Source organism: Nipponia nippon, unplaced genomic scaffold (assembly GCF_047370975.1).
Source record: "Nipponia nippon isolate SJK-2023a ecotype South Korea unplaced genomic scaffold, ASM4737097v1 scaffold_2, whole genome shotgun sequence".
NCBI lineage: Eukaryota > Metazoa > Chordata > Aves > Pelecaniformes > Threskiornithidae > Nipponia > Nipponia nippon.
Genome location: NW_028262336.1, coordinates 112651538 through 112675025, shown reverse-complemented (window position 1 = coordinate 112675025; position 23488 = coordinate 112651538). Strand labels below are relative to the sequence as shown.

General features: G+C 43.2%; 1 protein-coding gene across 2 annotated transcripts in view; it reads right to left on the bottom strand.

Moving 5' to 3' along the window:
• Positions 1-23488, bottom strand: part of ARHGAP20 (Rho GTPase activating protein 20) — a 62916-nt gene that overhangs the window by 3537 nt on the left and 35891 nt on the right. For both annotated transcript variants that reach the window (XM_087757330.1, XM_087757332.1), the window contains exons 5-13: positions 22641-22682; positions 21575-21659; positions 18653-18730; positions 12861-12927; positions 10731-10913; positions 6161-6339; positions 3073-3234; positions 1546-1655; positions 370-559 (exon numbers count right to left, since the gene is read on the bottom strand). In XM_087757330.1, coding sequence (XP_087613456.1) covers positions 370-559; positions 1546-1655; positions 3073-3234; positions 6161-6339; positions 10731-10913; positions 12861-12927; positions 18653-18730; positions 21575-21659; positions 22641-22682 — 1096 coding nt within the window. The remainder of the gene's footprint in view (positions 1-369; positions 560-1545; positions 1656-3072; positions 3235-6160; positions 6340-10730; positions 10914-12860; positions 12928-18652; positions 18731-21574; positions 21660-22640; positions 22683-23488) is intronic.

Sequence of the window (23488 nt, the reverse complement as noted above, 5' to 3'; positions counted from 1 at the left end):
GACAGCCAGGAACTCCTCTCCCAATCTCCTGGCCCTGTGGAAAACAGCCAGGCCCAGCTAAAATGACCCAGTATATATCCTTGTATACACCTTTTCTGTTTCTACTCTGTGCTGATCCAAGGTCACCACAGCCAGAGATCTTTTTGATGAGAGAAGCACTTTGCTAATACACTGGGTATTGCTTTATGATCTCTCTCCCCTTCTTCCAGGCAGATTATGAGAATGGATCGATGAATGTTTCTGGAGCCCTGATAAGAGGACAAGTCCTGATCTGAAGAGGTACTGACTGTTTTCACATTTGTAACGAACAGCTCGGTTGAGCAGGATGAAGGTTAGTTTGTTTTTTTACTACGCTGCAGTGTCTCTTACCTTTTTTGTAAATTCACTTTCTATATCAGGAGTGGAGGAAACAGGAGGCCAGAGCAGGCTAGGTGCAATGCAAATAGCCAGATTAAATGCATTCATCTGGTTCTCTTTAGATCGCATTTCTATACCATGCAGTACTCCAAAGATGTAACGTAAGAGAACAACATTAGCTCTGGGGAGCTGCTCTATTAACCTGAAAACATATACAAATGTAATTCTTCAGATTAGTGACTGGACAAAATAAAACCGTTTTCCATAGATACACACAAGTCAAGATATGGAAATACAGAAACAGGGTAACATGGTCCACTAATTAAACCAGGGAGTGTGTCAAAGAGGTGTTCTTGCTCAGCTGCTTTCCCTCACTGTGACACATCTCTGAACAGTTTTGTGGGAGGACAGAAAACACCCTAACACAGAATTAAAATTACACTCTGTCAAACTAATGAACCAAGTATAATGTATGTCATGAAACTGTATTTCACCTAAGGTGCCTGATGATTCACTATTCACTTAACCGAACAGTTCAGTTGTCTCTCCATGCCATCTAGTTGCCGTAAGTATCTATGTACCTAAGTACGCGTGAGGTCAGCTAGTGTACAAAGCTTTGTTTCCCATGACATAAACTTTGCCCAGTTTCTGTTTTATATCACCTGCAAGGGTGGAGGCTTCCCTCGTCACTATGCTCCAGTATTTCATTCACAATTCCATCTTGGCTTCAAAATGGTCACTAAAATTTGAGATGAATGAGGGGGAATATATGAGGAACTGATTTCAGCCACCCTTTCACCCAGGACCCTGAAGTTCCCTGTGGATGATTTTGGGTTTGGTATCAGGCAGAAATCCAGGTCTTGGACAGTGTATTTATAAATACCATAAATCTCTTTTTTCATGAAAGGATATTGTATTTATTTACTGGTATCCACAAAAGGCAGAAAAGCAGGACAAAAGAAAGTCAGAAAATTGTCCCACACAGGCAATCGCTTAAGTATATATGTAAGTTTGAATGCTTTGTCATATACAAAGATTCTATGATTCTATGATTTTTAGCATATACAAAAGATATACAAATCTATTTTAAGAAAAATTAATTGTCAGTTGTAAGTTGAATATTTGGGATTCTGCATTCTGGGATATAAATTTATAGAAAAAGAATACAGAGAATATAAGTAACTCTACCTTTGGATGCTTTTTATCTTCTCTTCATTATTTCCTTGATCCATTACAGAGACCCACTTATCACAGAGCTGGGATGACAAAATGCTGCCTGGGATGTTGCGAAGAAAATCCTTATCAAGAGAAAAGAAGAACAAAACATGTGAACAGCTGTTCTGGAGCGTGGGAGGGAGTAGGAATAAGATAGGTAGATACAAGAGGATGTATCAGTGGGACAGCACTAGCTGACAAACATCTTGTTCTACACAGCAACCAAAACCAGCAGAAAATCATCTGAGATAAACATGTACTTTGGAGTATGCTTAAAGTGAATTTTTTCCTGCTCTTTCCTCACCCTTTCCTGTCAAAATATAGGTATTTGGATGCTTCATCCGCTATTGCTGAACTAAAAAATCTGCAGTGGTACCAGTTATTTTGATGCTGCATAATGTCTGCCTTTACTTATCACTTAACTTCATCTGTAGTTCCCATTTCGTCTCCTTAGCTGACAAGCTCTGATACCATCAGACCATAAGCACTCCAAGGCACCCCTACCTTCCTTTCCCTAATCAATCCCTTTTGGTAATGGAGTACTTACACTAGTCACGGATAGTCTTACTGCTCCTGTTTCATAATACCTCAACCACTGGCGGGCAAACTGTTGCAACTTGGGAAGAAGCCCAAATCCTAGCTTCCCAAACAAGCTAGGGTAAGGGAAGCTATGATGCACATGAATAACACATTTGCTCTTCACTGTTATAAATGCTAAGCAATTGCCCCTCAGGGAAACTGTTACCATGGGATGAATATTGCACACCAGCACGTTGCATGGTGCAGCTGTCCTGCCCTAAGTGCATGTCCTAAATCCACCAGTAGGAAAGTAATTGTGTAAATCTCACTCATGAAAACCTCTCACATGGCTGCAAGAGGAATGGCTTTCTGCAATAAAATTATTCCACCGAAGCAGTGATTGCTTGAGAATGGAGATTATTATTTCTTTTAAGCCAAAACTACACATAAACAGATTCACTGTACTAAAATGTGAAAAGAAATACGCCAGTCCTCCTCGTAGCTGAAATTCTACTGAAGGCTTGGGATGCTTTTTGCACAAGGAACATTGTTTTTAATGTACAAGTCTGTAAGAAAAGATAATGCATGGGAAAATTAATCCAAATATTTTGGGCAACACTATACGCTTGCTAGGGTCTGTAGTGTAAGGTATGACTGACGAGTAAGGAAACAGGTCTGCAAACCTGCCTTTCTAGTATTTCATTGACTTTGAGCAGAGATAAAGAGAGTAACAAGACCAGATTGTAGCTGAGACCTCAGGAAAGCTGGCAGCAAAACAAGCTGGCTAGTTCTCTTCTCCATCCTAATTCAGTGGTGGCCTCCTTTGTAGATCTTCACAATGTTAATGAGCCAGCCCGTTCTTCTTAATTCAGCCCACCAAGTCCTCTTTGGGGCTGTCCCTGGGGAAAAGTCCTACTTGTTTGTGCCCAGGATCTGCACTGCTCTCATCCAAAAAGGGGGAAAGGAACATTCTTCACAAACCTTAAACAAAGATGCTGTCACAAATATGGATTCGCAGGCTAGGTCCACTTCAGCACCTGAATCAAGCTTCTCCTTGAGCTCTTTGCAGGTTTTCGCACTTCCAGAGCGTCTAAAAATACCCTCGGTGGAAGGGCCCTCTTGGTAAAGGAGGGAAAGCATGTCCTAAACAAAATCAGAAGGCAGAGAGGCTTTCTCAGAAATATATTTTATTGTCTAGTGCCATTCAAATGTAGTTTTGCCACTTTTGCCACAGGTCAAAACCTTCGAGTCCTCAAAAAGCTCACAAATCAAACACAAGTCAAGGCGCACCCTCCAAGCCATGCCAAACTGCACAGCGAAGCTGTGGTCTGGGGCACTGATTTTGGAAAACATCCCCTCAGAAATACTGTGCTGCCACTGCTGAGCACTAACTTCCTATGTGATCTTCCAGGATCTCTGCAAGTTTTAGCCAAGTCATTTAAATATATGAACACTGTGGTATGGGAAAAGGAGAGTGGTCCTAATCCAAAGCTCTGCATCTGACAGTGGCCTCAGCCAGACACCACTTTGCAGGGAGATATGAGACCCTCACTGCTCACCAGTGTGCTCGATATTATCACCGACCAGAGACGAAGACTTCTGTTCCCTGCCTAACATCTGAAAAAAATGAGATTTTATCTAAGCTGGAAAGTGCTTTGTTTAATATCTATCTGCACTTCTACAGCAGATCGGAGTCAGATTTTTACCCCCTTTGCTTCTTGTGCGTGGTATCGTACTCGGCAAGCAGCTCAGGGCTGTTAGCAGGACCGCCTCTGGGGCAAGGTGGGCCTGGGAGGTCACCCAGAGGGGGCTAAAGCTTTGCTTATGGCTCTGATGAAGCCAATGAGGCTGCAAAGGAGTAAACAGGTAGGCAGCTCACTAAATGAGATATCTAAAAGGAAAGGGAAAACAAGCAGATCCCTGCCTAGCTTTTAAAATAACAGGAGGGCCTCATTTCTTCTGCTAAATAAGAGAGAAAAAAGAGCAGAAAAGGAAATGCTGAAATCAGAGACCTCTCCTGAGGTAACATGTACATGATATTTTCCAGCTGCTTAATTCTCTGCAGTCTCCTGTGGGCCATCTCTCAGACCTGCTGGTCACCTCTCCCCAGGCCTGCTCCAAGCGATGTGGAATTTGTCATGTTTGTCTCTTCCAAGGGGGAAACGCGTGCAGACAGTCTCTGGGATTAGTGCATGCACGCCGTGGTCTGAGGACCGAGTTATCATAAGAAATGGCAAGAAAATGGACACTGGGGGAGAGTCTGTCATCATTAAACTGAGTTACTGTAACAGTAATGGCTAAGCAGTGGGTTTTGGTGACTTTCCTAGTCTGGGCTGTAAGGCAGGTCTTCCTGACACACAGCGATGCAAATAAGTCTAATGGAAACTATTATTTTTACTTTTCTTCTTTAACGTTTCTTTCTCACTCTTGCAGAAGTTGAAAGCTAAACATTCATGTAAGTGCAGACACTTTGGAGGAGCACCTTTCATGGTAGCAGGACTCGCGTCAGCATTTCCAGTTTCTTTGCAGGGATTTAGAGCTCTGTTGTCAAAAAAGGCTAAGTCCCACAGCACAGGATCTTAGCACATGAACGAATGCTTTGGCAATATATTTTGAATAAAATACCCACAAGATAAATCTGGAAAGCCCCTCTTAAAGTGGTAAACCCAGACATAATTACATGAATGAAGCTAACCGTGTAAGACAATTCAGTGTGGCAATGGCTAAAAGAGAGCCCTTCAGCTGTGAAAGCACGTTTGAAGCTCTGAAGCAGAGCTATCAAACATGCCTGCAGCTTTCATCCCTGATATTTTCCTTCTCTAGCAGGTAAATCCCACACAGTCCCTCAGATGCAGTATTCCATTCTCCAGAGATGCTGCATGAAATCAAAAGTAAGTTATACTTTGTAGCATAAACACAGTGTTTAAGATTCAAAGCACAATGTCTACCAAGCTGTGATTCTATGCTCGGTAGCTTTGGGTTTTTTCAGACAAAATTTTACTAATATGTATGTTTTGGAGAAATTTCTGAAACGCAGCATTGGCTCATCTCTCAGAGAGAATGAGAGACCAGGTTCTTACAGAGTCCATCTCTGGAGGGCTTATTTAAATAACCTAAATTATAAAAATTTCTCAAAAGAAAATAATAAACCCACACTACTAAAAGACCTGAAAAGTCTTGGTATGATTCACTATTCAGGCAGTGATAAAGCAGCACATCAAGCACAAGCTTAGGAGACAAACCATCTCTTCCTGTAAACTGGTGTAACCCCACTGATCTCAGTGGGGTCCTGGCAAGTTGTTCCAGCTGAAAGTCGGGATGTTGGGATGAGGGGCCCAGTCCTGCGGGGCTCACTCCCACTCTGCAAACGTTTCACTTGCAGCTCTCAGTCCTGACCAAAAAGCCACACATTTGCCTTAATTATGCCTAGGAATGGGCTCTAGGACAACCTTTTTCATGTTCCTCGACTGGTTTTGAGAGCACCCACAGCGCTAGCGCTGCCTTGAGACAGGATGAAAAGATGCTCCTGCAGTCTCTGCCTTCCCACTTATTTTTGCAGTGGTGCTGTCAGATGAAAAATGAGGACCCAGAGTGCTTGCCTGCCCTGGGATGCCTTCAAGAAAGGCTCTGAAACTGTCTACTTAAGGCCAGGTAGCACCTGTATGCATGTGTGGGCTCTCTATATGGGACAGTAGATGCCACATTTATGGAGCTGGGGATTTTACAGAGATCCTGGGAGTGGTTTAAAAAGTGTGTCTGAACGTGGCATTTATTTACACTGTGTAAGTGAGGATTACGGAACCAGCCTTATAGTGTGGGCTACAAAGAAGAATTAGCCCAGAGCAGCACACTACTCACATGCATTTCTTAAGCTGTTTGTTATTAACCAGGCCTGACCACAGCATACATTAAAAACCAAAGTTCTTGCTGAGAACCACGAATGAGGTTTCCTTCTAGTTTCTCTACTTGGGTAATTTCAGTGTCCCGTTTACAAAGTGTCCCCATGCTCTCATTCACTACACAAAGAAATTCCACCACTGTAAGAGCTAGCCCTGAGCCTAGGACTCACCAAGAGGGGTTTGGGCAGGTTGTCATCCTCACAGATGGCTGTTAGCAAGAGGCCAAACAGCTTCCCAGGAGCAGCAGATGTTGAGGAGAGGGGTGCATTGTCCAAGTGAGTGCCTGGGCCACGCCAAAAAGCCCAATTTATGATAGATCTTTTCCTTTTAAATGACTTTTGGCTTAAGTCTGGGGAAAGAGAAAGGTGTTTATTAGAAGAAATGCATTTCAATTCTAATTCCAGTATTTGTTTTGTGGTGGTTGCTATGGTTTCAAAGGAAAAAATGTCATGAACTCAACCAACTTCTTGGCATCTGGCTCAGCCTAATCCACCATGCACACACCTGTGTGTGTGTGTGTGTGTGGAGAATGTGCTTACGCTCTTAAAAGGATCACCAGGATCTGCATTGCACTGCTGGACCACAGCGTCAGCACTTACCACTAAGTGCAGGATGGCAAACTTCAGCCCGCTGACTTCACACGGAGCTGGACTGTGCTAAGTAACTCATTTCCTACCCACACGTGCAAAACCACAGACCTTCTTTGGAAAAAAAAAAATCTGTAAACACCACTGCCCTCACCTTAGCTTGCTGTCTGGAGGCACCCTAGTTCCCCTGGCAATGCGGGAGAGCACCCGCTCTCTCCACAAGTAACACCAGAGAAACAACTAATGGGGTGAGACATTTTCAGACCAGGAAAAGTCGCCGCCTTTGCTCTCTTCTCCGCAAAGCAAGCGTATCATTAGTGGCATCGCTCCAAGTATTTGCTGACCGTGGCCCAGGGACGGTGCCTGCCCTTTAATCAACGCCTTCCAGATGGCATTTCAGCATGCTGCTAACACACTGATGGGTGCCATTTGTCTTCATTTATTTTAATGTATTTCATGAGATATCTAAAGAGTATCACTAATTGAAGCTCTTATTTGCAGTGCACAGAGAAGGAAATACCGGTATTAGGATACCAAAAGGGTTTTTTTTCATACGACCTTTCTCAACATCAGCCAGTGTAAATGCTTCTTAACAGCATGGGCTACTGCTAAGGGTGGGTTGAAACTGTTTATCATGAAAGTGCTAACGAGAAAAAACTTATTCGGATATATTTTTCCTTTTCTAGATATTGTCAAAGCCAGTCAGCTTTGATTTAGTAGCTTACCTACCCTGTGCACCTTTCTATTAGCTGGTTCTTCCACCTGGTCAAACAGTTTGCTTTCTGCTGTTGTGGAGGGCAGAGGGTAGAACCAAGGCTTGCAGAAGTAAGGATTATGGTATAATACCAGATTTTTCTCTCCTATACTTTACTACACTTGTTTTTTAGCCCAAATAGTGATTTCCGTTATACGTCATTCCATTCTAGATAATGCTCCCTTTGGGAATGGGTGGAAGTCTTTTCATTAGAGGCTTATAGGATGAAAAGTTACAGTTTAACTCAAAATGTGAACATATGAATGTGAAAGCCTAATGAAAAATTCTTTTAATGAAAAATAATAAGGAGGATATACATTTTAAGCCGTCCAAAGCTTCATGAAATATAAGCTTGGCAGTGTCTAAGGCTTTACTTGACACATCATGTTTTGGGAGAACATAACTAACCTATAACTTTCAAAACATCAATTTTTCTTTCAGATGAGCTGGATATTAGCACGTGAATATGGTTTGCTTCACTTGGAGTTCTATTCACACAATGGCAAGTACATATTGGTGTTTTTTTCTGGCAACCCTGTAGATCTCAGTGGAAGTAAAAATTAAGAAGAAATGTTATTTTGAAGAACAAGGAATAGCAGAAGTGGAAGAAATGGGTCTTAAAATCAGGAACTTTTCTTAGTCTCTCACTGTTTGCTCCACTCTTAAAAGCCATGGCCCAAACTGACAATGTGAGCAAGGGGTAATTGTGATTAACTGCAGCTCTCCCCTGGGACAGGAAGGAAATCTTAACCAGTGTTCTTCAACATACCAGGCCAGAAACCAACAACTGATGTACGGCAACGAAATGCCCTGCTGCTTACAAAACTAGCATTCACTGAACAACAGGAAAACTCATCCTTTTCATATCCCCTTTTCTAAGAGGGTTGAGAAGTCTTAAGGTAAAGAGCAGATGAGAAGGGGAGGATGCACACTTTCTTTTCTTGAACCTGTGAAAAATTACAACACAAGCCCAGCCTCCTCTCAGCCAAGACAGATGCCAATTATTGCTCTGCAGAAGTGCTTCCATACAAAAACATCAGAGCCTTGCTCTGGTGGATTATTCTAGGCCAGAATCAGAAAAGAAGCAGTACTTCTTTGGTTGCAGATCTTGCTGAGAGCTCACAGCAGCCGTCTATTCTGCTCATATTTTACATGAAGGGAATTTCTAGTCATAGGTAGTGTCCCAGCCATGCAAGTGGCATTTCCTCTTCTTGCAAACTAGCCAGAAACTTCTAAATAAAACCTCAGGTCTGTTTAGCAATGTAGCATGCTTTCTGATCAACCCCCTAACTGTCGAACAGTTTTCAAAGACCTCCTTTCTGTATTGAGACCAACTTGTTGAAATTTTGCTTTCTCTTTTAACAGACGATTAACTAATAATTTGGATTACAGACTAGCCACTGACAGCAGGCAGTTCTTTCAAGTTAAACTTTAAGCAAATCAGTATTTACAACAATTTTTAGACATGCGCTCATGAGCATTACTTAATGGCTTTGTTTAACTGGTAGATGACCATTCCTGTTACATGCTGAAAGGCTGCAGTGGAGGCAACAGAAACACTCCAGTTCCTTCACACAGTAAATTCTTCTGTACTTTTTTTAACCATCCTGCCAGGACAGCTGATGCAACTATACCACCACAGCTGATGTCCACACAGCTACTTATTTGACATGACAGTTGTCAGTCATGTCTGCCTGTCAAAACCGACAATGCTGCCTAACGATGGTGCATGCTGGTACAACTGGGCAGCTACCCCTTGCTGCCTCCAGAAGGGATAGCATGTCCAGCACAGCGGTATCAGTGCAGCGAAGTGATGGGAGGGAGGATAGCACAGCATGTGTGGCAGTGAAATGTGGGGTTACAGACTCCGTTCCCTGTAAATTTTCCCTGTATGTGGTGGTGTGCCTAGTGGTTACCTAACAACAACACAGATTTTGGCTTGCTGATCTGAAGATAAACCCAAAGGCAGATCATAGCCTTGGCTTGCACACAGCTACCCTTTGCCATTTTCCAAAACTGAAATAGGTGAGAAGAAAGAGTTAGGAAGAGCACAACGAACAGCTCTGTATGCAAGATAATCTGGTTTGCAAGCAGCCAGACCTATACATCACTTTAAAAGGTTTTGTCTGATGAAAGTAGGAAAGGTGAATGGACTAAAAGCCTCTTTCTCCCACTTAGCGCAGTCCCTGTGCATGACTTGCAGGCTGCCCCAGGCTTCTTCTGCCCCAAGGCCAGCCTCGCCTCCCCTCCTGCGGCTTGCACAGCACCACTGACAACACATCTGCATGAGAACTTTACAGGCCTGATTTGCATTTCTATTTTCTCTTGCCAGTCAACATCAGCTGCCAAGCGGGGCCTGTAAACCTAATTACACCCCTTTGCTAGATTGCCTCATTCTTAAAATATGCCATGAAGTAATATATGATAAAATTACTGGGGAAGGGGGGATGAAGGAGTGTGGAAAGGAAATTAATTTATACAAAATGCAATCAATTTCCGGAATAATTTGTAATAGACACTGGTATAGCCTCACTATATTTAATTTCTAAAAACATTTCAAATGGATTCTATTCACATATTGTGGAAGATCTTAGCTATTGGGGAGTGCACAGGATGACAGTGTGCATATCTTATTTTTATTATTATACGGTCCTTAATAGTGAAGTAAGGCAGAGTTTCTATTGAGCTGAGCATGCCAGTGTGTTAAGCACAATAAAAACACACCACGGGATGCATCCTTGCCCTACAGAGTTTTTAGTCTAATGCCCCAATCCTGTAAAGATCTCCTTGGTTTTTTTTACTCATGAGCAGTGAGCAGTCATTGCGTCATTGATGGCAGAGTACAAAACAGAGAGCAGGTGCTCGTATTTTTGCAGCATCAAGACCAAAGGCAGGAGAAAACATTACTGTCTTCATTTTACTCAAAGAAAACTGAAACAAAGAAGTTTTATTCGCTCACTTCATCTAGGTACTCAAGCACATGCCTAGGCTTTGCCATGTGAGGGTCCCAGTGAGGCAGGTGTGTAGTCCTAAGTACCTTGTTGAGATAAAGGATGCTGACAAACGCTGCATGGGAATTCTGGGCTGAAGTCAAGCCTTGACTCCTGAACCGTAAAACCACCCTGCTTTCCTACAGAGCACAGCAAGGGCTGCAAAGAGAAGCTCAGCTAATAGACTTATAAAAAATTGCACAGGAGAGATCTTGTCTTTCTTTCACTGGTTTTAGAACAACCATTTGACAGACATTGCAAAATCCCCCGTGCAGCTGGAAGGTACATCTGCGTACTGCTCTTCTTTTTCCACTCCCCCCCCCATTCCGGCACGTTTGCTTTCTATAGCAGAGCCAGGGAGGTAGCCGGGCTGTGGGTGGACGATGCTGGGGCGAGTGGGGCGACGTACCGTTCAGCTGCTGGCACACAGCCAGGCGGCTTGGCTTCAGCACAAACTGGCACTGCAGCTCCTGGGGCAGCTGCTCCGTCAAGAAGGACCCCTGAAGCTGCCTGGGGCAGGCACAGTGCTTTGATCCATGGGGCATAGCGTCGCGAATGTGGCTCATTTTAATTCCAAAGGGATATTCATGTCCTGTTCAAAGAGAAATCATAATAATCTGTGTTGGATTGACTGGAGACTTGCAAAACTTCATCTGCCTTGGAGGAAAAGCAGATTTTGCATGCTGGCCTGCAGCACTTTCTCTCTCAGTAATCTCAGAATTGATGCTTTTCTGCATATTTACACCGGCATAAATCATACGCTGGCAGATACAGAGTTACTGTGTTCAGTGTAGTTAAACAGACATAAAAGTAAAACCAGACCTATTACAGCTGTATCGCATAAAAGCCCATCAGAAAAAATACAAGTGACTATTTCTGAATTCAGTGTTTATTCTTTCTGCTGATTTACTCGTGACGCTGAAAGTTTAGGTGCTGGTTGCTCACATGATTCTGGCAAGAAAGGAGATTTTGGGAGCAGCCATCTAATGAATTTTTGCTGAGCGTGAAAAACCAAAAAATCCAGTGTGAAAGTGATCTTCCCTCCCTCACCATGCAACAGCCATCAACTCAGTCAAACGAGACACAATTACAGTTCCTGTCTGAGGCTGAAACAGGAAGGAAACGTTAATCACAGGGCAAACGCAAATGAGCTATGCTTGGCATTAACCAGCATCTTTGGGGACTACACAGAGGCAATTCATTTCTGGAGGAGCATTCAAAAATGCCACCAGAAAGATATTTTTCGGACTTGTATAAAGACCTGGCAGTTGAAATACATTAAATATGGGCACAATGTTAAGACGTTTTAGTTAACTTGCACTTAGACTTGAACACTGATAGTGGAAGAGATGTTATTTGAAATTATAGGTAGTGTGAAGCTGAAGCACAGTCAAACTCTGCTTCTGATGTCTGCCTATGATAAAAGCTGGCCTTATCTAATAAACCTTTGCATAAATATCAAGAACGGCATCAATTTTATATCAGATTCTTCTTTTCCAAGGATGGTAACTTGAATTTGCAGTGAGATAGAGTCAGTCAGTTAGAAAGGCCTTTCCCATCTCTCAGTTCTCTGGTTCTATGTTTAAAACCATGGCTGTGATTTTATCTGAAGAAGCTACACATAATAGTCAGAAAGACAAAGTCTGGTATGTTTCAAAGACAAAACAGTTTGCACTGTCTATAAGGTGCACAAGTTAGACATTTCATAAATATTAATGTTGTTTGACTCCAGCAAAGCATTTTGTACCTAAGGCTGCTTTAAGAAGGAATGCTAAGATTTACTGGGGTTAGATTTGCAGGAGGAAAACAGAAAATCCACAAATTTTTCTTGTTCTAATCATCTGTGAACTCATATAGCACAAGTAATGCCAGGCTTCCACAGGGAAAGGTTCTTAATAACAGGAAGGGATTTGTTCTCAGTGAATCATGGGCCAAAATCAAATCACTCCATCCAATCACTTCTGAGCTTTGGGTTGATTCTTGGGGAGGAAATGTTTCAAAAAGCATTTTAGAAAGTGAATAAGCAATAATTTGCCCCTAATCAGAGGGGAGCTGTCAGCCAGTAAGAGAAATATGGAATTGGAAAGGACCTCTTGAATCAGTTAACTTGAGTTGTGGGAGAAAAGAACATTTCTCAAAACTCTACTGAGTTTTGCTGAGGAGGGGAGTAAACAGTGCTATGGAAGTGTAGGAAGAAATATGGTAAAGCTGGACTGGCTCCAGGAGAGGAGGTGAGTGAGCGGAGAGGCTGAATCTGTAGAAAGACTGAGGCTCATGCAGCAAAATTGGGTCACAAATAAATGAACTTTTTCAACCTCTTAGTGACACAAGCAGACAAATGCTCTTCAAAACAAAGGATCAGCATCTGACTAGCTCCCCAAATAGGCCAACTTGTGTGACAGGGAAGTAAGAGAAAAAACGGGAATAACAAAACAAAACAAAAGAGGAAACTGTATTTCAGTCTTCTCTGTATTTTTTGCTTCCTTCAGCACTAAAAACTGAGTGAATGTTGAAAAACAAACCCATGTCAAGAACTTACCAATAAGAGGATAAGGAGCATCTTCTCTTCCTGAAATCACCCACAGTTTGTAGTCTTTTTCAGAGCCCTTTAAAATGAAAATTAAGAATAAGTTTGCCAGCCATTAAGAACAGGTTCGCGTTAGGTCTCTCACAATGTAAGGATAATCTGCACCTTGCCAGCAGGGTCAAAGGAACGCCCTTTACTTCTGCAGTGCCCGAATTTGCCACCAGCAAAGCTTCTGAATTATATCTGTCATAGAATTATAAAATCATGGAATCATTCAGGTTGGAAAAGACCTTTAAGATCATCAACTCCAACCATTAACCTAGCACTGCCAAGTCCACCACTAAACCATCTCCCTAAGCACCACAACAACACCTCTTTTAAATACCTCCAGGGATGGGGACTCAACCACTTCCCTGGGCAGCCTGGTCCAGTGCCTGACTACCCTTTCAGTGAAGAAATTTTTACTAATATCCAATCCAAACCTCCCCTGGTGCAGCTTGAGGCCATTTCCTCTTGTCCTATCACTTGTTACTCGGGAGAAGAGACTGACCCCTACCTCGCTACAACCTCCTTTCAGGCAGTTGTAGAAAGCAGTAAGGTCTCCCCTCAGCCTCCTCTTCTCCAGGCTAAACAACCCCAGCTCCCTCAGCTGCTCCTCATAAGACTTGTGCTCCAGACCCTTCACCAGCTTCGTTGCCCTGCTCTGGACACGCTCCAGCACCTCGATGTCCTTCTTGTAGTGAGGGGCCCAAAACTGAACACAGTATTTGAGGTGCAGCCTCACCAGTGCCAAGTACAGGGGCACTATCACTTCCCTGGTCCTGCTGGTCACACTATTCCTGATACAAGCCAGGATCCCATTGGCCCTCTTGGCCACCTGAGCACACTGCTGGTTCATATTCAGCTGGCTGTTGACCAGCATCCCCAGGTCCTTTTCTGCCAGGCAGCTCTCCAGCCACTCCTCCCCAAGCCTGTAGCATTGCATGGGGTTGTTGTGACCCAAGCACAGGACCCGGCACTGAGCCTTCTTGAACCTCATACAGTTGGCCTTGGCCCATCGATCCAGCCTGTCCAGGTCCCTCTGTAGAGCCTTCCTACCCTCCAGCAGATCAACACCTCTGCCCAACTGGGTGTTGTCTGCAAACGTACTGAGGGGGCACTCAATCCCCTCATCCAGATCACTGATAAAGATATTAAGCAGAACTGGCCCCAATACTGAGCCCTGGGGAACACCACTTGTGACCGGCCACAAACTGGATTTAACTCCATTCACCACAACTCTTTGGGCCTGGCCATCCAGCCAGTTTTTTTACCCAGCAAAGAGTATGCCTGTCCAAGCCATGAGCAGCCAGTTTCTCCAGGAGAATGCTGTGGGAAATGGTGTCCAAGGCTTTACTAAAGTCCAAGCAGACAACATCCACAGCCTTTCCCTCATCCACTGAGCGGGTCACCTTGTCATAGAAGGAGATCAGGTTAGTCAAGCAGGACCTGCCTTTCTTAAACCCATGCTGACTGGGCCTGATCCCCTGGTTGTCCCGTACGTGCCGCAGGATGGCACTCAGGATGATCTGCTCCATAACCTTCCTCAGCACCAAGGTCAGGCTGACAGGCCTGTAGTTCCCCGGATCCTCCTTCTGGCCCTTCTTGTAGATGGGCATCACACTTGCTGACCTCCAGTCAACTGGGACCTCCCCGGTTAGCCAGGGCTGCTGATAGATGATGGAAAGTGGCTTGGTGAGCACCTCTGCCAGCCCCCTCAGTGCCCTTGGGTGGATCCCATCCAGCCCCAGAGACTTGTGTGTGTCTGTGTGGCGTAGCAGGTTGCTAACCATTTCCCCTTGGATTATGGTGGCTTCATTCTCCTCCCTGTCCCTGTCTTCCAGCTCAGGGGGCTCGGTGCCTGGAGAACAACTGGTCTGACTGTTAAAGACTGAGGCACAGATGGCATTAAGTACCTCAGCCTTTTCCTCATCCTTTGTCACTATGTTTCCCCCCACATCCCATAAAGGATGGAGATGTCATGTGCAATGTGGTTTATGTGATCAGGATCCAGCTCTGAGCAGTGAGAGGGGCTGGAGCCCGTTATTTCTGAAGAAAAAGGGGGAGATTAGCCCCAGTTCCTTCAATGCTCCTGGAAGCAGGGGGATGTAGGTCACAGCCTGCTGGGACTCAGGATTGCTTTTGAGGTCAGAGCAAGACGTTAGTCATGCCAGACCCCTCCGCCATGTGGCTGAGTCAGTCTCCGGCCTGCGTGCCTCCCCACTGTCAGGAGGCTGTAAATGAGGCAGTCCCCAGCGTGGAGTGGACCTCTGTGCCACTCCTGGCTCCCAGCACCTCTGTGCCCCACGTCTCCCTGCTGGCACTGAGCAGCACCCAGCCCTGAGGAGAGACAGGTCTGATCCCCCAGAGGGATTACAGATAAGCAGCATGAAGCGGAGGCCTGCTGCAGAGCGTGTGGCAGACAGCGGGCAGTTCTTGTGAGCTAAGGTGACCCTTCAGCTCCGTCCTGAGTACCAGGGTAATCGCATCCTCCAGGACGTGCTCTGGCACACAGGCACGCCCAGCTTCACACCTGAGACCTCTGCTCCACCATCTCCGCAGCTCCTCTACGGAGCTCAGGCTCACTAGCCGACAGCATCCCGTGCCCTGCGCTGGACAGCAGGGCAGGAGCACCTGCAGGATGGCACCCAAGGGGCTCCTGGCACTCAACGCTGTCCAGAAATCTGCTCATAGGGCTGCCGTCAGCCCTTTTGTGCAGCCTTTTTGTGTGGAAGGACTGGGGAACGCTGGACAGTGCTTTAAGACTGCTGAGCTCTCTTTTAAAATTTACAGTGGAGAGGATAAATTTACATCAAAGGAGACAATTTCCAGAGGATTGGAAAATGTGAACATCTTTGCGAAAAGCTGTGTAAAACCGCTGATTTGAAAGCAAATTCTAAATATTGCCTTTAGCATAAATATACAAGTCAATATTGCAGTTTAACTGAAGAATAGTACATTATTTCAGGTATGATGGTGAGACGGTAGAGATAAAAAGAATGACATTTAATATAAAGCACTCTCAGGACAAAAGGTAATAGCAAGTGGATAAATACACTGCATGAGAAGTGATCTATTATACCTTAAATCCCTTTTCAGTGACACTGCTAAATCAGGATAATTAAGTCTAAAAGTTTTCTGGCTACAAAAATTTATCTGGTGATAAATACCTCATGACAGCATTTATTTAGCTCTAAAATTAAATCCTACCTCCTTTTAAAGAGATTTGCCTACTATCCTGCATTGTCTGGACCTTCATGAGTGTCCCCAAAGTTCTTGAGACTTTTTCTACTTGCTGCACACACCCGGTGTAATGCTGATACACCCAATAAAGTCTTCGCAGTTTGCTCTCTGACTCACAGAGCTTTCTGGCCCATATTAGCACTGCTGTTAAATTAGCTAGCAGGGGGCAGAAGGAAAATAAATAGGCTTTGGAGACATCTCTGATGCCTCAGGGCAAGCAGCCAGGAGCAAATAAATACAGCTGAGGAGCACAAGAAAGGGTATTTACTTTTCCTTTTAAATATATATATGAAAGGGTTCGTTGCTGTGAAGGGGAAGCAGGGGAAGGGGAAGAGCTAGTTAGAGCAGTTTCAGGAGGCAGACTGCTCATCTCTCGATTGCAAATGTTGTCCTTTATGGGCTTTATGAGGCCATTTGTCAGTACAAATGCGGCTGTCCCAGAAAAATCAGCAAGTGTACTTACGGAGCTGGGAAACCCAAGGCCCTTCTTTCTGCCCCACTTGGTAATTTGGAACAGATGATCAATGCCATTTCGCACGAACTAGTTGTCATTTTACCAGACAAACCACAGAGGGAAAAACCCTGATGCGTTAAACCAGAGTGAACTCAGCCAAAGTAATAGCCCCATTAATCACACAACATGTGAAATGTAGTTTTTATAATTGCCATTGAAAAGTCGTAGAGCTCCTTTCAAGTGGTTCTCTCTGGACATAAATAAAAACCCTCGAGACGGCGCATAAGGAAAAGCTTCCTCGCAGTCAGAACAGTCCTACGAGGGGGTTGGGTGTTTGATTGATATACAGACTATAGCTTCATTTATTTAGCTTGTTTGTTTTTATTGCTAATCTTATGATATGCCTCTAATGAAAAAGGCTTTATGCTATGAAGATGCAGTGAAAAAGTGTGGTATATTACTTGGGAAAATAATTCTGCAGGCAAGATTTTACATCTTTCAGATGGCTTTCATTCTTTTTCCACTTGAAATAAAAATGTAAAGAGGAGGAAAGGGTTGATCGTGATACATACAAAAGAACACAAAGCTGAAGCCTAACCAGCTCCTCCTCCTGCTCATTTAAAACAAAATATTCTCTTCCAATACTACCATTTTCCTGTTTTTTCTGTACGCAAAATGAGGAAGTGCAAATGACACCCATAAAATGGGTAAAAATGAAACACATCATAGTAAAGACTTGCAGTTGTAATACAGCACAGTCTTTTGATTTTTGGTGCAGACTGGGGTAGACAATGGGATGGATTTTAACTCACATCCTATCCTCTTCACCTTGCAGTCCCTTATCAACTCCAGAGCTACCCTAATTGGATAAACTGCTGGATCCGGAGCTCGGGCCAGAGCCGCAGCCCTGGTGTAAAAGGGATGCCTGAGCCATAACAAGACACTTAGATAGACAGAAATTGCTGTACCTAGGAAATACCAAGCTAGCAGAATAGGCCCCTGGATTCATTAAAAGCCTGTATAAATTAGGGATAATGAATGCTAGGGAAGGCAAATTCTGAGGTTACTCTAACTTTTTCTGGGGGTCTCCGGAAGCCCTGGGGAAGCACAAGAGTGGCATTTGGTCATATTTGACTCTTCGCACTCAGGGCTGTGGTACGGAAAGACTTGTCAGAGTCCATGCAATGAGCTCAACACATACATCAAGACTAAGACATTTAAAAAAATCTCATTACCCACACAGTAGACTGACAGGCCAGTTAAAAAGCTGTCATCCAGGGGCTTCTATAATCATCGGTGTTGGCTGGAGCCACAGTGTGAAACAATGAGAGAAACAGAATAAGGGAGCAGAATTCTTGTCCCTGGCACTGATGCATTAGTACACCTGAGGCACTACCTTGTCCGGTTTAGAGCAAAGGCAGCCAATTGAGGCAGTACTTGATCTACTAGGAGTCACTGCATCTACTCGGTGCACTACCCTGCATTATCCTAAGTCCTGCAAAAGCCTTTTTCCAAAACAGTTTCAGGCCATTGCTTAAATTGGGTGCATTCAGATTCTGTGCACTCAGCTACATTCATATCTCACATGACACTAAAGGTCCATGGATATTTAGAGTGTCTGTTTTGGACACTTGAGAACAGTGCTTGTACGTGTAATCTGGGAACACAGCTGATCATGCATGTTTGCACATTTTGAAACCAACTAACAAGCGGGTCAGTAGGTTTCCTGTTCATACTGAAGTATGCAAAAGGAGCTGTATCAAATTCTCACTTCTTGTGTGTCAAGATATCTCCTCTTAGGCATCAGCAAAACAGATTTAAAACAAACTTCAAACATGACGGATCCCTTACAGGCATGAAAGAATTATTCAAAATTTCTAAGGCACCAGATGATCTCCGGAGGTCTATATAATAGCTAGGCACTTTTGCTTCATTTCAACAACAGTGAATTGCTATGATAAAGGATTCAATTAATGTTCATATCCTAAAACTTGGAAGAAGTGCAAGAGAAGATTTGATTATTAAAATTACTACAAAAAGACTCATTAAAACTGGTGCAAGGACTTACATTAATTCCCAGCTGCTGCAGGGCCATGAGAATTACATCATTTGCTGTATCAACATTGGTTACACTCAGGGTTTTTGACTGTGAACAGAAAAAAGGGGAAGAGGAAAGTGGCATTAAAAATTTGGATTTGCAAAGAGTATCTGAAGTGCAATAGCTCTGCATAATTCATTGTTCAAAAATGGAGAGTATCCTGTTAAAATTTAATTGATAAATAAGTTATACTACATAGAGGAAGACTCAGTTGTCTGAGACTAAGGTTTGACTCTTCTGCTTTGTCACATACTTTCTGTATTTGCTCCCCGCTTCCCCATCTCCATCAGACGGGAGAGTGCCATGATTACTGGGTACAGACCTCCACATTAAAATATGCAAAAAGACACAGCCACTAACTGCACTTTAGACACTGCATGAGGGAAACTTAATGGTTTGATTAATTTAAAAGCATACCAGTTTTCTTTGAAAAAAATGAGTTTTTCAGTGAAATAAGAGGTTCTCGTACCAATTTTTAATCATTTCCGTCCTTTTCTATTGAAGGTCTCCCTGGTAAGAAAATACTGTACACAGGCTGTTCATCTTTATATCCTTTGCCACTTTCTATATAGACTTCTCAAAGATAGATTTGGCTTAATACCAGAAACGCTTCCTGTTGGTAATCTTCCATCCAGTTAAAATGCTACCTCTCTGGCATCCTCCAGAATCTGCTGATCAGCAGTATGGAAAAGCATGGATCTGCAGAAACACCGCTTTCTAAATAGCTACGGCCACCAGGACGAAGTGCTGAGCTTCCTGTCGGAGGAAGAGACGCTTTCCACAGGGCAGTCTTTCCAGAGTGAGATTTCAGCACCTGCTGCCTGGCACCAGCATTACTCCCGTACAGCTGGGCGATGCTCTGTACCTCCACACCATGGGTTGCTCTTATGCAGGGCAGTTCAAACGCACCAGGATTAACGACTCCATCCTCAGCCCCGCCAGGATGTGGCAGCACCGCTGCCATCCCCTTGCAGAGGCAGAAACAAGTGTCCAGAGTGGTTTTTGCTTGCACCATCACACCCACGCTGGCCTCACTTCCAAGCCGACAGGCAGCTCCCACACATCAAGCATAAGTTACTAAGCCCTCTTTAGAAGCATGCTAGTTTGGCTCTGCTAACAAGACTACACAGCTTTGGGATTGCAGCTGGTTCGTGGCCAGCCTAAAGCCCTGGCAGAACAAACGCATGCCCGCTGCAACAAACCGCCCAGCCGTATCCAATGGCCCAAGGAAGGGAAGGTGGCAGAGCTGGGATGCAAATGTTCACTGCCAGTCCCAAGACAGTTTGCTATACGCTGCTCCCCTGTGTAGCATATCAATTTTATACTGGCCATAGGGTGTTCAGGTGAAACAAACGCCTGACATTTTGCATTTAGAAAAGATCTGAGCTGTACATTTGTATAAGTCTCTGATGGTAACAAGCTGCCATGGCAATCAAAAGAAAGTAGTGAGAATACTGTATATCTTGCTTCAGGACATATCCGAATGCTCATACCATAAAAAATTTAACATTTGCCTGAAGCAATGACATCTGGCTCTCAGGAGTAGGTCAGCACATTTGCATAAGTTTTGCTCTTGGCTAGAATATAATAAAATGGTTTGTGTCTTGTGTTCAGCCTTCCTTACCATCCGAAAATGAAATAATTCTTGGGCATCTCCAGCTGCTGGAGCACAGGGACCACAGTGCCATAAGAACTACTTGCATCAGAAAGTTTCCATCTGCTCCTCCACTGTTTTATTACTGATAATAGCTGGACTACAGTGTGTTATTTCTAGGACTGTCAGGATCAGGAAACCATATTTGGCACATGAGCTAATTATAGCTAAGGAGAAAAGACATTTAAAAAAACCCCAAACAAACCCTGATACAAAGGTGCAACACCTGAGTGCGTGTATGATTTATAGACATTTACACCTGAGCACAGCTTGATCTGCAGTCCTGCATTTTAACTATCACAATTATTGTTATTGTTTATTAACACTTGTCTTAGCAACCTGGCAATTCTAACTATTATCCTTTACCTTATTAATGATTATCTGAAAAAAGATGAACTCCTTTATGCTTACGTTTATGCAAATACAGAATTCTAAGTGGAGATTCACTGTTGGGCAAAGACCTCCAATGAAGTCTAACTTCTGTAAAAATTTCTCGTGTCCTTGCAAATGCTATTTAGGCTTCTGAGCATGAAATACAGATCTTAAAAGTGCAGTTAGAAAGAAAGGACAAATGTATAAGAAGCAGAGGAAGAATAGATGGATTATCACTGAATGCTAGGGTATCCCTGGGGAACTGGCTACATAAAAGAATTTAGTTTAAATTGGTTAAAAATTACTTAGTAAAAAAGGTGCAAATCACCCTGTGGATGACCTTTCCTTACTAATTTACCTTGTGCCTATAAATCTACCAACATCAGTTAGCTGATGAAAAACATGCTTAAAGCAATTTCAGGGTGTTCACATACACAGCTTTACTGACTTACAATCGTTATAAACAATAAAGCACGTTGCAACTTTGCTGAATTGAATGAAGGCAGCTGTGGGTTTAGATCAGTTTTACAAGCAAAAAAAGGATGCATTGTACTGGCATTTCTGAAGATTCTTATGTGTAAGTTCCACTAAAGGTGTTTTCTTGGGACTTCACACTGTACAGTCTTTAGTTTGCGTGCCAGAACCAGTATTTCTTACCAAGCACACTGTCTTTAAAAAGGAACTCATGTATTAAACACAGGAAACAAACATTTCAGGGCTGCATATGCCAAGTCTTTTAAAGGGGCTGGATCTTTAAAGGAGGGTGCAACCCAAAGGAAGCCTCCCCAATATCCAAAGGATTTACAGGTGACTAGCATTCATAGGTGATGTGGATTTAGACCCCTATTTAGCTCAAGAGCACTTACATATGCACAAGTTCCCACGTCCTTTGCAATTATCTTCAGAGGAATGCTTTTAGGATAGTCTTTTTCCTTCTCTTCTCTTATTCGACTGACAAAACAAGTACAAAACAAGTAAATTTTTAATATCGTAAACATAAATAGCAAGATGGATATTTAAATAGCAATCAAGCAATGACTGGATAAGAAGCAGATTGTTTGCAGATGTACTGCAGTAGAAAGATCTCTGAGGACAAGAAAGCATCAAGCAGTATCTGGAAGGGATGCTGACCGTGGCCCCCAGTAATGCCCTGTTGTATTAAAGTTCATTGTAGAAATCAGTGTAAGCAGCAGAGAAACTGGATTTAAAAAATCAAGCTAAAACTACCCATCATTGTGATGCCTCAGTCTGCAGTACAGGTTCCTACTGGAATGTTACATCCATTGTAGAGACCAGCTCAAAGGACTGAACAGGAGAAGAGTGAATTAGAAATCATCCCCAGCAAGGACGATTTAAACAGCCCCAGGAACCCTGAAGAATCAGATAAAGACACAAACCTCAACCAGCAGAACTAGGTGACCAGAAAACAAAACCACCACTTTTTGTTTTCTGTCCAAACACTGACTGAAATAAGACAGCTCTTTTTACGCAAAGCCTCCCATCATACTCTCCAGCTTGGAGTCCATTTTGTAAGACCAAAATACAGCCAGCCATGAGCAGCCTTAGAGCAGAGGTTCCTGAGCTGGGCTTGCTTAGATGCCATCACCATGGGAAGAGCCCCAGGCTCAACTAGAGCGATGGTGCAGAGGCTCCTACAACTGCTTAGGGAAGGGACCACATATGATAGGAATCGCCCCAGTTTTGTGCTGAGCCATGTTCAGGCACAGGGAAGCATTTCCCTCCTTGCGCAGTGATCATTGCATGAACAGCACATACCACCTTCTGCAGGGAGAAGACGTGAGATTTCTTTTTCTTAATATCACTTTGAAAGAGGTTATCTATTATGATGGCATAGGTACCACAGCTTGGGAATCACTGGTCTAGATGACTGGGATTCTTTTCAGCGTCTTCAAAGACTGTATAATAAAGTACCTTTGCAAAAAAGACAGCCATGTTTCCTTTTGTTCTGCAGACCTGCAAGAATTATAGAAAAACAGGGACAAATCAGCCATCATTCTAATACCAAAATAGCCTGTGTACAAACCACGGTGGCACAGACTGCTTCTTGGTTGCAATTTCCATAAATACCTACAAAAACTAAAAAGTGTTTCCAGATTTGAATGAAAAATCTGTTTCCCCGCAAAATCAACTGAAAAGCCTGCCATGGAGATCAAAAGCCCCAGTTACCATTTTTTATCACAGAAGTTAAAGCTTTACCAGTGAATTCAGTAGGAAACAGGTTGAGTTCTTAAACTAATGTCCAAATAGAAGAGGAAGGCACTTTAAAATAAGAGCTTAATTCAGAAGTTTAAAGGTATTTCCTCAGGTGTATAGACTTCTTTCCACTTTCACTGTTCTAATTCTCTTCTTATTTATTACTTGGTTTATCACCACATTACAAAGTACACATAAGCCACAATCAAAAAAGGTCCCATTGTACTTAGTAGGGTTTAACTTTGGACACTTTAAGGCTTATCTCATTATCTTTATCTCATTTATACACTTTCAAGGATACAAACTGTCCAGTTAAATGTAGCTAATAATAGGACAGTGCAAGGAATCCAACCTAATTTTGCTTCAATTTTCTTGATTTAAATCCTGCCCCAGATGGAGTAACTGCTATTCTCACTGCTACTTCTGCAAATCAAGTTCTTCAAATTTTCAGAGCAGGCATTTAGGGAGCTACAAACCTACTGAATGATGTTGTGAGGGGAATGCACTTTGTAAACAGTAAAAATGTCATTCTGCTTTGGCTGCTTCAATTCTGTTGGATATGCACC